General features: G+C 40.4%; 1 protein-coding gene across 6 annotated transcripts in view; it reads right to left on the bottom strand.

Annotated features, from left to right (window-relative positions):
• Positions 1 to 13747, bottom strand: part of mffa (mitochondrial fission factor a) — a 29971-nt gene that overhangs the window by 2975 nt on the left and 13249 nt on the right. For 2 of the 6 annotated variants that reach the window (XM_080185884.1, XM_080185886.1), the window contains exons 5-6: positions 11149 to 11319; positions 6795 to 6857 (exon numbers count right to left, since the gene is read on the bottom strand). The exons of 2 other annotated variants lie outside the window; for them this stretch is intronic. In XM_080185884.1, coding sequence (XP_080042010.1) covers positions 6795 to 6857; positions 11149 to 11319 — 234 coding nt within the window. The remainder of the gene's footprint in view (positions 1 to 6794; positions 6858 to 11148; positions 11320 to 13747) is intronic. 2 more of the 6 variants (XM_080185887.1, XM_080185888.1) reach the window with 2 other exon arrangements.

Below are 13747 nucleotides of genomic sequence, written 5' to 3'. Positions count from 1 at the left end.
AAGACTAACATTACTGAAGACTAACATTACTGAAGATTTATTTGTTTCAATTCTCTGTCCTTGTTGTGTATTAGTCTTTATTTGGGGAGGCTGTGGGATAGTGGTATCATCACTGGACTAATAACTCACAGGCTCAGAAAATGCTCTGGGGATCTAGGTTCGAATCATAAGAAATAAGAAATAGGAGCAGGAATAGGCCATCTAGCCCCTCGAGCCTGCCCCGCCATTCAATAAGATCATGGCTGATCTGTCGTGGCTCAGTTCCACATTCCCGCCCTCTCCCCATAACCCTTAATCCCCTTGCCTATCAAAAACCTATCAACCCGCGTCTTAAAAATATTGAGCGAGGCAGCCTCCACCACTTCAACAGGCAGAGAATTCCAGAGATTCACCACCCTTTGAGTGAAGAAGTTCTTCCTCAACTCCGTTCTAAACCGCACCCCCCCCTTTATCCTGAGGCTGTGCCCTCTAGTCCTACTGTCCTTTCTGAGCGGGATGAGCCTCTCCACCTCTATCTTATCCATCCCATTCAACATCTTATATGTCTCAATGAGATCTCCCCATATTCTTCTAAACTCTAACGAGTACAAGCCTAGTTTATTCAGCCTCTCCTCATAGTTCAACCCCCTCAACTCCGGAATCAGCCTAGTAAACCTCCTCTGTACTCCCTCCAAGCCCAAAATATCCTTGCGTAAGTGCGGCGACCAAAACTGCACACAGTACTCCAGCTGCGGCCTCACCAGTGCCCTATACAGCTGCAACAAGACCTCCCTACTTTTATATTCAATCCCCCTCGCTATGAAGGCCAGCATCCCATTCGCCTTCCTGACCACCTGCAGGCTGGGTTTTTGCGACTCATGCACAAGGACCCCGAGGTCCCTCTGCACCGTCGCATGCTGCAGTTTTTCGCCATGCAAGTAATAGTCCTTCCTACCATTATTCCTACCAAAGTGGACAACCTCACATTTGCCAACATTAAATTCCATTTGCCAGTTCCTGGCCCATTCGCCCAGCCTATCTAGATCCTTCTGCAGACTCTCCACACCCTCCACACAATTTGCCGTTCCACCAATCTTGGTGTCATCAGCAAATTTTGACACCATACACTCCGTTCCCTCCTCCAGATCATCTATATAAATGGTAAAAAGCTGAGGCCCCAGTACCGACCCCTGGGGCACTCCACTCGTCACCAACCGCCAATCCGAATAGCACCCATTGACCCCCACTCTCTGCCTCCTATTTGACAGCCAATCCTCTATCCACGCTAACACCCTACCCCCAACTCCATGCCCCCTGACCTTCTGCAATAACCTCTTGTGAGGCACCTTGTCAAATGCCTTCTGAAAATCAAGAAACACCACATCCACCGGCTCTCCTCTATCCACCACCCTAGACACATCCTCATAGAACTCCAATAAATTCGTCAGACACGACTTCCCCTTAACGAAACCGTGCTGCGTCTGCTCTACCAAACAATTCTCCTCAAGATGCCTCGCTATTTTCTCCTTGATCACGATTCTAACATTTTTCCTACAACAGATGTTAAACTAACCAGCCTATAATTCCCCGCCTTATGCCTGCCACCCTTCTTAAACAACGGCGTAACATTAGCCGTTTTCCAATCTTCCGGCACTTCCCCGGAATCCAGCGATGTTTGGAAAATAATCACCAAGGCATCCACTATCACCTCTGCCATTTCCTTCAGAACTCTTGGCAGCAAGCCAGCTCTTGCCACTGCCAAACACGCCACGAAAAGGAAAACAAATCCCATCCTTTAAAAAATAAAACTAGACAGACCACTTGGTATTGATGTAGGCAGTAGAAATGACAATACAGCCCTGCAAACCCTCCTTACTAAGATTTTGTGCAAAAATTGGGAGAGCTGTCTCACATACTAGTCAAGGAACTAAGTAATACTCACGGAATCATACCTTACAAATAATGTCCCAGATACCACCATCACCATCCCTGTCTCACCGGTGGCACAGATGGAAGTTGCCCTGGGAAAATAATCACCAAGGCATCCACTATCACCTCCGCCATTTCCTTCAGAACTCTTGGATGCATTCCATCCGGTCCTGGGGACTTGTCCACAATCAGTCCCTCCAGTCTGTCGAGCACCGCCTCTCTAGTAACAATAATGTCATTCAGGCCCTCCACTCCTACCATCTTTCCATCGCTAACACATCAAACAATGGCTGATGGTGGAATTTGAATTCAATAAAACTTGGAATCAAAAGTCTAATGATGACCATGAAATTGTCGTCAACTGTCATATAAAAACACACCTGCTTCACTAATGTTCTTTAGGGAAGAAAATCTGCTGTCCTCACCTGACTGGCTGTCCTATATGTGATTGACTCTCAAATGCCCACTCAGTTATTAAATATCAATTGCTGAAATCTTGTTCCTGCTGTGCCGGTGGGATCTTACAGTCCCACCAACAGTGCACTTCTGCTGCAAGTTTCCCGGTGGCAAGGGATGTGTTCAACGGGAAATCCTGTTGACAACAGCAGGGACGATAAGTTCCTGCGGCCAGCAAGTAGCAAGCCAGCTCTTGCCACTGCCAAACACGCCACGAAAAGGAAAACAAATCCCATCCTTTAAAAAATAAAACTAGACAGACCACTTGGTATTGATGTAGGCAGCAGAAATGACAATACAGCCCTGCAAACCCTGCAAAATCCTCCTTACTAAGATTTCGTGCAAAAATTGGGAGAACTGTCTCACATACTAGTCAAGGAACTAAGTAATACTCACGGAATCATACCTTACAAATAATGTCCCAGATACCACCATCACCATCCCTGTCTCACCGGTGGCACAGATGGAAGTTGCCCTGGGAGTTCAGAACTCTGGACAACAACCTCACCAACCTGCCTGTCACAGATCATGGAATTGCTACAGTGCAGAAAAGCCCACTGGCCCATCGAATCTGCACTGACTCTCTGACAGAGTACCTTACCCACGATTTCTCCCCTTCCCAATTCCGATAATACCATACATTTACTGTGGCTAATCCCATCTAGTATGAGGTAAATTAGCATGTCCAATCCACCTAACCTGCACATCTTTGGACGGTGGGAGGAACCAGCGCACCCAATGGGGAGAATGTGCAAACTCCACACAGAAAGTCACCCAAGGCCAGAATTTAAGTCAAGTCCCTGAAGCCTTGAGGCAGCAGTGCTAAATACTGTACCACTGTGCCGCCCAATGAATCTGTCCACCGCACAGCCTTGTGGAGATAAAGTCCCATCTTCACATTGAGAATATCCTCCTTTGTATTGTGTGGCACTACCACCATACTAAACGAGAGAGATTGCAAACAGATCTGGGCATTCATATGGTGCTGTGGGCCATCAGCAGCAGTAGAATTATATATCCACAATCTGTAACCTCATATCTTCAACTCTACCATTACCAGCAAACCAGGAGATCAAGCCTGGTTCAAAAAAGAATGCAGCAGAGCATGCCAAGCATACTTAAAAAAAGATGTCAACATAGTGAATCCACAATACAGAACTACTGGTGAGCTAAACAGCATAGGAAGCAAATAATAGACAGATAGGTCTAAGAAATTTCACAACCAACAGGTCAGATCTAAACTCTGCGTCCTGCTACATCCAGTCAAGAAAGATGGCAGGCAATTTAACAATTTACTGGAGGAAGAGGCTCCTCAAATATCCCTACCCTCGATGATGCAGGAGTCCAGCACATCAGTATAAAAGATAAGGCTGAAGCATTTACTATAATTTTCAGCCAAAAGTCTAATGATGACCATGAAATTGTCATCAATTGTCATATATCCATCTCAGCCTTCTCTGGATGGTCCTAGCATCACAGATGCCAGTCTTCAGCCAACACCAGTCACTCCATATAATATCAAGACATGGCTGAAAGCACTGGATACTCAAAGGCTACGGACCCTGACAATATTCCGCCAATCATATTCGTAGAATCCCTACAGTGCAGAAGGAATCTGCCCTCTCTGAAAAAGCATTCCAGCCAGGCCTACCCACAGGTCAATTGCCACCCCATCAGTCTACTTTTGATCATCAGTAATATGATGGAAGGTGTTATCAACAGTTTAAAGTTTATTTGTGTCACAAGTAGGCTTATTCCTTTAACACTGCAATGAAGTTACTGTGAAAAATTTTAAACTTAAACTGATGAAAGGTGCCATCACTTGCTTAGCAATAACCTGCTCACTGATGCTCAGTTTGGGATCCATCTGGGTCATTGAGCTACTGACTTTGTTACAGCCTTAGTTCAAACATGAACAATTCTAGAGGCAAGATGAGGTGACAGTGACCGTCCTTGACATCAAGGTAGCATTTGACCGAGTGTGTCATCAAGGACCCCTTGCAAAATTGGTATCAATGGAGAGCAGGAATAAAATGTTGGAAGTCATAACTAGCACAAAGGAATGTGGATATTGTGGTTGGAGATCAGCTACAGGACATCTCTGCAGAAATTCCTCAGGGTTGACATCCAATGTCCAACCATCTGCAGCTACTTCATCAGTGATCTTCCTTCCATCATAAGGTCAGAAATGGGGATGTTCGTTGACAATTGCACAATGTTTAGCACCATTCATGACTTCTCAGATACTGAAGCAGTCCATGTCCAAATGCAGCAAGATCTTGACAATATCCAGGTTTTGTCTAACAAGTGACAAGTAACATTCATATCAATCAATGACCATCACCAAAAAGGGAGAATCTAATCATCCCCTGTTGACATTCAATGGCATTATGATAACTGAATCTCCCACCTATCAACATCCTGGGAGTTTCATTGACCAGAAACCAGGCCTCTCCCCCACTAACAACACAGTGGGTGTACCAGTTAGTGTTTATTAACAGGGGGTTTGAGTTTAAGGGCCATTGGGTTATGCTGTAACTATACCAGACATTGGTGAGACCACATTTGGAATACTGCGTGCAGTTCTGGTCACCTCACTATAAGAAGGATGTGGAAGCATCGGAGAGAGTACAGAGGAGATTTAACAGGATGTTACCTGGTTTGGTGGGTAGGACTTATGAGGAAAGGTTGAGGGAGCTGAGGCTTTTCTCTTTAGAGTGGAGGAGGATGAGAGGTGACTTAATAGACTTTTTGAGCAGTTATTGGATAGGCACATGGAGCACACCAGAATGATAGGGAATGGGATAACTTGATCTTGGGTTTGGACATAGCCTGGCACAACATTGAGGGCCGAAGGGCCTGTACTGTGCTGTACTGTTCTACGTTACCTACATCACCTGGACTGCAGCGGTTCAAGAAGGCAGCGCACCACCACCTTCTAAAGGGCAATTAAAGATGGGCAATAAACGTTGGCCTAGCTGTCAATGCCCACATCCGTAAATTAATTTTAAAAATTTAATCTGGTCTCACTTAAAGCAGCTAAGTTGCTACATTGTCTTTGTGCAAGCTGAGAACAATTAACATGGTCTATATTTCAATTATTCCATCTCTAATTATTGAAATGTTTATTTCAAACATTTTATATAATGAAATGATCAGAAGTTGTTCGGGAAGGAATTCTATTGTATGAAGGCAATGTGATTATCGTAACAATGAAATTACTAATTAATAGAGAACAACCCTACAGTTGTATAAGTCAATGAAGTAACTGTCACTTGGCAAGCACTGCAAACAACCTCAGTCTAAATGTTAAACAAAAGAATCAATTTATATTTTAGATCTTAAAAAGCAGTTAACCCTTTAATAGGTGATAAAGGTTCAGCGTCTCTTAAAGTACCCAGTCATTGGAGATAGAACCATAAAAAAGTTATCTTGTGCAAGGCCACCATGTCTACACTAGCCAAAAAAAGGGAAAAGATAAACTAGCCACTCATTTTAATCCCACATTCCAGCACCTGATCCGTAGCCTCACAGGTTACAGCACTTAAGACACAGATCAAGGTTTCGCCCCATTTATATTGACAATGGATCAATCAACTGGATCCAAAATCCAACAAATGATTTATACTCAGTAAATTCTGCAATATAAAACTTAAATCAAATCTACATAGTAAACCCACCTCTGTGGCAGGCTTCATCCGGAAACCAATTGAAAATGATACAAAATAAATGGTGCCCGAGTCATGGCTGCATCTATTGTTCCAATGGAATCCAAATAGTCAATGTTGCATATCTCACCCATTGCTTTATTGAACTCCGGTCCCCACCCCACTAGTATCAAGATTTTAGTACCACCTTAGAAGCATAATTATCTAGACTCTCAACGAACTATTCAAGAATCACAACTAAAATTAAGTTATTTGCATCTTATATGTTCCAAAGAAACTATGGTTTTGCTGATTTTTTTTAAATAAGGGACCAACCTCAGTCAATGTATTTACACGCATTGCAAAGTCAGACAAGATTATGTAATAAGTTCACATTATGAACAAGATATGCTACACCTCTTAATTCAAAATTGTTTAATTCAAATTATCTACATTTTCAAGGACTACATTCCCAGCCTGCTGCGATATTTAGATTAGTTGACTCAAGTTAAATTCACTTTTTTAGTAGAACACCTTCAAATGATCAGGAATATAACAAGCAAGGAAGGAACTTTCTTCATGGCTATCACAAAAGACGACAAACAAATTAATTTTACATATTTCATTCTTTCACTGCTTGTATGGCAGATCACACTTCTAGAGTTAATAAATTATATTTCTGATTAGGGGTTTGTCAGTCAAACAATTCCTAAAAGTTGAAAAGCAAAGGATGAGGGACTAATACCAAAGCCTCTAATGGGGACCACAAATGGCCATATTTACCTGGAGCCATCAAGCAGAGGGTTAGATGAAGTAGCACAACTTGACCCACCATGAAGTACTGCTCTGGTTTCCAGGAAAAGAGACAATAGGACAGGTGACAGTATTCAGGATATAGAATGGCAAAGGAAAGAACAGGAATAAGTACACACACACACTTCAACAGACAGGCCTTAGATTATTATAACTATAAGATGCAGTACTATGTTTTACTGAAAACATAACTTCCATTTATATACGGCCTTTAATGTAGCAAAACATCAGATTGTTTAGTTTTGAAAATAAACTTGCATCAAATATTGTAGAGATCCATTCCCATGCACCGCATTAGTGTACACATAAATAACCCTAACCTATTACAACCCCTGCTGTATCCTCAATATTGCAGCTTTTAAGAACCAATTTCTTGTCACCATCACCCCCTCTTGGTGAAACCAGATGACATTACCTGTAACACCTTCAAAATGATTATACAAAGGATCGGGATTCACTTATTGTTCAATTTCATCTGACAAAGAAACACATTTCGCTGCAAATGCAATGGCTATGAAAAGAAATTATGCACAAAAAAGCGATAGTTGAATTGCACAGGAAAGCAACTCAACCACTCAGGTTACTGACCTTATTCCTAACCTCATACTGTGCTGAAAAGTAATACTGAGACAGTCTCTCAGAAGCAGTAATCGATCTAATTCTTTTGCTTTACAAAATGGCACAGAGCTCGAGGTCCCATCTGAACAAGTGGAAGTTAACAGAATTGGATTTGTGAAAAATAAGGATCCGATTTTTAGTTTGCTTTGAAAGGTTTTAAATGTATTTTATAGTTGAATTATTGATATGGAGTAGGCGACGAGAAAAGAGGAAGTTTGGTGAACAAACTGCTGAATTTGCTGAATAAACTAGGCTTGTGCTGAATAAACTAGGCTTGTACTCGTTAAAGTTTAGAAGAATGAGGGGAGATCTCATTGAGATATATAAGATGATGAATAGGATGGATAGGATAGAGGTGGAGAGACTCTTCCTGCTCAGAAAGGACAGTAGGACTAGGGGGCACAGCCTCAAGATAAAGGGGGGACGGGGACGGTTTAGAACGGAGTTGAGGAGGAACTGCTTCACTCAAAGGGTGGTGAATCTCTGGAATTCTCTGCCCGTTGAAGTGGTGGAGGCTGCCTCGCTAAATATTTTTAAGACGCGGGTTGATGGGTTTTTGATAAGCGAGGGGATTAAGGGTTATGGGGAGAGGGCGGGAAAGTGGAACTGAGCCACGAAAGATCACCCATGATCTTACTGAATGGCGGGGCATGCTCGAAGGGCTAGATGGCCTACTCCTGCTCCTATTTCTTATGTCCCACTCCTACACGTTTGGAATGCAAAATTTATAGTTCAACATGGTGGTCACTAATATTTGTAACAAGAATCTTCAAAGCATCGAAGAAAGTTAATGATATATGCATGCAAGAATTCTGCTAGAGACTACATCTTTTCAGCTGCATGCTGCTCAATCTCCTTTAACTCAAGGCACGATATAGCAGCAACATATCACTAAGAATACTTCACATGATTGAAATTAGAAAAAAAAAGTACAGCTTTGCCAAAAAACAATCTTGTGCAAGTTATTTGAGAATTTCCTTCAATAATTGCAGACCAGCGCATGATTAAAATGCAATAACAGATTGCTATGGGTAAGTATCATATCACGTGCATGACAGGCAGGTCCAAAATTCACTTTCTGTGCACCGAATGTAAGCTTTCTCGAAAGACCTTAAAATTAATATTTAAAGATAATTTACAATTAATCATTAGTATATTAATGAAACTATTCAATTTCAGAGCCAGTGCATATTTTTTCTAAACATAGGAACAGGAGTAGCCTTTCAGCCCTTGGAACATATGTCTCCATCCCAAATGTGTTGGCTGTGCCAGGTGTTCTATTTATAAACCAGCCAGTCTTGGTTTTTAAAAAAATTTTGAGTCCAATATCCTGTATTAGTTCTGCAGTTTCCTTCAAATATCAATTATTCTATTGACTTACCACAATTGAACAACTCCATTCCCTTTTTTTGCAGAGCTAGCACAGTAACATGCTGTTGGTTGTACTTACAACAATGTCAGGCGCGGCATTATTTAAACTATGCCCAGATTTATGAGATTTATGAATAATACAAAATTAATTTAAACTTCTTTTGCACTAGTGTGCTAAAATATGCAAGCCTCATCTTGAAATAGATAGGAAGGGAGCCCATTAATAATTTAGCCAAAAATTGTTCAATAAAATGATCACAGATAAACTGACTCTGGCCGGTTTAGTTGGTATAATTGAGCATGAGTAAGGAAAGTGACCATTTGCTGCTTTCACTAAATTAAAGAAAGCTTTTGGCTTACAACATCACCACAACACTTTAGGTATTCCTATAATGTTAATGTTAACGTAGAGGAATTTTTCTTAGATAACGTGTAGAACGCTATATAAAAAGACTTGCACATTTCTCGGTTTCTGTGCTTTATCATTCTCCAATATGATTAGGAAGACAACAGGTGGTGTCTTATGAATTTCTATGAGTAGTTTTATGCAAGCAAAATCCAATTCATGTTCCAGTTAATAAAGTCAACTGTTGAATTACAGTAAAACCAATATTGAAGCTTATTACTTGATGAGGAATTATTCTGTCCATATACTTTGCTTTAGACAGGATTATCATTTTCCTGAAGAGTTAGCGGACAAATATGGAAGATCACTCGGGTCTGATGATTGGTACTTAAATTGAAAACATGCACTGCAGCAACTCACCAAGTCTCTTTTGACAACACTTTCTAAACACACAAGATTGATCACCCAGGACAAGAGCAGCAGGTATATGGAACATCACCACTTTTAAGTTTCCCTGCAAGTCACAACATCCTGCCATTTAAAATATATTGCCATTTTTCCAAATTGCTGGGCCAAAATCCCAAAACTCCTAGTGAATAGTACTATGGGAATATTGTCATTTTACAGGTTTAAGAAAGTGACTCATCACTTCCTCAAGGGCAAACAGGGATGAGCAATAAATGTTCACTTTGCCATCATAACAAACATCTGACAAATAATAGAGATAAAGCAAAACTGGGACACCATGTAGCGAGACTGAGCAGCAAGACAAGAATAAATGCAGCAGGAAAAATTCAGCTGCAAAGAAAAAAAATCTCAATTTTTGGCTCGTCATTGTCAAGTCATGAATACTCAGCTTCACTGAATGACAGCATAAGCTAAGGTGAAGTGTACTGAAGAAAAGGCTGAACAAGGGACCACAAAATCTGCACAGTCAACATACTACAATAGATACCTTGGGCTAATTGATGCCATCATATATTTCTAATGTGATCACCAGTTTTTCTCCCCCTACCGTTTCTCCTTTGAAGAGTTGACTTCTTGATGGTGTATTAAGGGCATGCACAGGAGATCATTTGATCAATGGAGACTGGGTAGCAAGAGCCACAGGGGAATCCATAGACAAATACAATCCTCCCTTTACCTCAAATCACACGCATCTACTAAGAATCACTATTGATTCTGAATGATTTGCCCCATCTTATCATAGGGGTGCTGAGATCAACTATTACTAGCAAGGCACTCAACAGGGCTCTGGGCACATTCCTATGAGTGAAAGATGATTGAGATCTTAAGAGGTAGAAAAGTTAATTTGTAATATCAGTCACCATGATATCTTGCAAAGGTCAATGAGGAACTTCCCAGAGTGTATTTCCAAATTCGACTAAGGTTTGTTCCCTTTGCTCTGTCCACCACCATCTCCCCTTCCACCCATCTTCTTCCCTGTTCCGAGATTATGTGGGAAAGGTGTGGAGTCCTATGGGTTTAATGCTGTGTGTAGATTGTACCATGTAGGATAGGGTGAGCATGATGCATCAGTTGCTCTTTTTGCATCTTTTTCCATTTTTATTGCATTTTACTACAGTTTGAAACTGGAACAACTATGATCTATCGTCAGCTGCTCACAGGATGAACTCATTGGACATGAGGAAAAACTCTAGTTGTATTTATTATGTGTGTACGGTTTGTTTTCTGACTTCTCTTTGTGTGTGCGTGGGGCGGGCGCTTGTTATGTCCGGTCGCGATGGGAGCAGTAACCTACTATGCCTTTTCAATGACAGCTAGATCGCAAATTTGAACTCATGCATATTCTGCTACTAACCACTTTAAAAAGTGAATTTTGGACCCACCTTTAATATCAGAGCATGGAAATTAGATATAAGCCACTGCTTCTAAATTATACATTATGGATGAGGAATGCCTATGATAAGCAATTAGCACCCTCCATTTATTACAGCACAACACGACTGAAGTCCAACAGCCAATCACCTTCTGCGATTTTCATCTAGCATGTCCAAGACTTGCTGGTAGGCCCTACGGGTGGTGGAGTGGATTATTGACAAAATGCCGTGAGGAGAGTATGCGTTTGATCCGTCTTCAGAGGAGATGAGTGGAGGATAAAGACGAGGCTGAGGCTGAGGTTGGGGAGTTGGTGTCACACTGTCCATATGCACACAACAAAGTAAGAGAAAAACATGGAAATCAGATTCAGACAGAAGTACAAATAATGGACAGTGAGCTTCACACAAGTGATATTGTAGAGGACTTAGTCTCCCATTCACTTCCAAGCTCAATGTATTTCGCATTAAAGGTGATGGTGCACCTTTACGTGATTTGCCCATACTTTAAAAAAAAAATTTTTTCAAAATATTAGCAAAGAATGGATGCCATTTCTTCAACATTGGAATGGAAAGCAGATAAATGGGAGGAACAACAGTCACCGGGATCCCCATGGAGTATACTTCATCCATGTTAGTGTCAATGATCTAGAATTATCTTTTTTCCACTCATCTCCAGTTTCCATCAAGCACTTATATTCTGTAGAACTTTTTTTTAAAAAAAGCAAATACTCAGAAACCTAAAATATAAACAATCAATAGACACACTTCAGTCTGTGAACAGCTTCTAACGGCACCAATGTCAATACTATGGACCAGAAGTGCTCTAAGGGATCCACTTGGCTTATGTTACTTCCATCATATACACTGAATGAAATTAACAATACATAGGGTTCAACTGCCCTATAGATGGCAACACTCCATCCTTAAAATAAATCCAAACAAGTAATATTTCAGTAAGTTATCAGCTCTTAGGTAATATATGGTATTAGTGAAATGAATAACCGTGGCAGACTATAAAATGTATTAATATTTCCGATTTTTTAAAAATTCAAAAATACCATGGAAAATAGCATTTTTTCCCAAAACAATTACCCTCCCTGGATTTTAGATGTGCCAATGAACATAAGTCTGGTGTTAAATATTAGATAAATTACAGACTTCACAGATTTGAATGCAATATGGTGAACCATATACTACAGCAATACAGAGCTCAGTAGGATAGTGAGCAGGATATGATCATGGTTTTCTGCTTCTATGCTTACCAGCTCCCAACTTTCCACCCAATGGGTAGTGTATTTGAGTTTGGATATAGAAGCAGAATCCCCTGGTCTTTAGGTGCAAAAATGCGTGATGTTGCTAAAATTGAAAAGCGAAGCATCACAGCTAGGAAGCTTTTTGTTACTGTATCGGAAGATTTGAATTCAGATCTTTTAATGGAAGCATGGCAAAAAAGTAGAATAAGATGGTAAACACAATTGTGCATCTCAAATTCTCAATAAATCTGAGAAACAGCAGGGTTGCCATTGCCCACAAAGAGGGAAAAAATGAAAAGTAAATTTAACAGGTCATTTGAAGTTGAATGTTACACATTTTGGAAACCATTTATACCCTTGATTAGAGTAAAAAGGATAGAACATTATTTCATCAAATTACTGAATTCTGAATTCTCTCTTTAAAATATGGACTAAAATAATTGTGGTTTCTTGCAGTGACATACATGTTCACTCACCTTGAACAGTTGACCATAAAGCAGACTTATTTTTTCTGAGAAACCAATAATACACTTGCACAATTTATTTTGTATAAACAAAGGATCCTTCTAATACCAGGCCGGTCTTATCTGATACAGTGACAAACAAATGGAAGTGCTATGGTACTCTTCATAGGATCTCAAAAATCTTCCACTTTGCCCATCCCTCTTGCCATAGAAATAATGCTTATTTATATCATTCAGACAGAAAGTAAATGGTCCAGAGGCCATTTAAACTTTCTGACGTGCTAAATGGAATATGCCACTGCACAAAGCAGCCCATAGTCACAATATCCAAATTTTACTCAGTTGTACCTTTTCTTTGAAGTATTAAAAAGACATGATATTTATTTGTTAGATAAATTACTTGGATTTACTCCATAAAATGTTTAAGTATTAACTTTTTGAAAGTTTTCAAAAAATGAAATGGTTTTGTTGTAATTGGGGAGGTGATGGCCTAGTGGTATTATCGCTAGACTATTAATCCAGAAGTCCAACTCCAGGTTTGAATCCCGCCATGGCTGATGGTGGAATTTGAATTCAATAATAACAAAAAAAAATCAGGCAATTAAGAATCTCCTGATGACCATGAAACCATTGTCGATTGTTGGAAAAACCCATCAGGTTGACTAAAGTCCTTTAGGGAAGGAAATCTGTCATCCTTACCTGGTCTAGCCTACATGTGACTGCAGATCCACAATAATGTGGTTGACTCCCAACTGCCCTTGGACCAGTAGGGATGGGCAATAATTGCTGGTCAACCAGCGATGACCAAGTCGCATGAATGAGTTTAAAAAAAAGCAATAAAAGCCTCCATTTTTAAACTGCCAATATGGCTTGATCCATTTCTGGTTTCAATTTTGTTAAACTCAATAAATTGCTTGGAAGCAAATGTATATTTAAGATGTATGGTGATGAAAGATCAACATTCTGGAGATCAGGTTGCATATATTCCAGCTGAGTTTCTGTTCCAAAAATAATAATAATGTGAACAAAG

This window comes from Carcharhinus amblyrhynchos, chromosome 3 (assembly GCF_965287045.1).
Source record: "Carcharhinus amblyrhynchos chromosome 3, sCarAmb.v2.hapA, whole genome shotgun sequence".
In the NCBI taxonomy this organism is placed as follows: domain Eukaryota; kingdom Metazoa; phylum Chordata; class Chondrichthyes; order Carcharhiniformes; family Carcharhinidae; genus Carcharhinus; species Carcharhinus amblyrhynchos.
The sequence above is the reverse complement of the archived record's forward strand: the minus strand, read 5'-3'. Positions and strand labels throughout refer to the sequence as shown.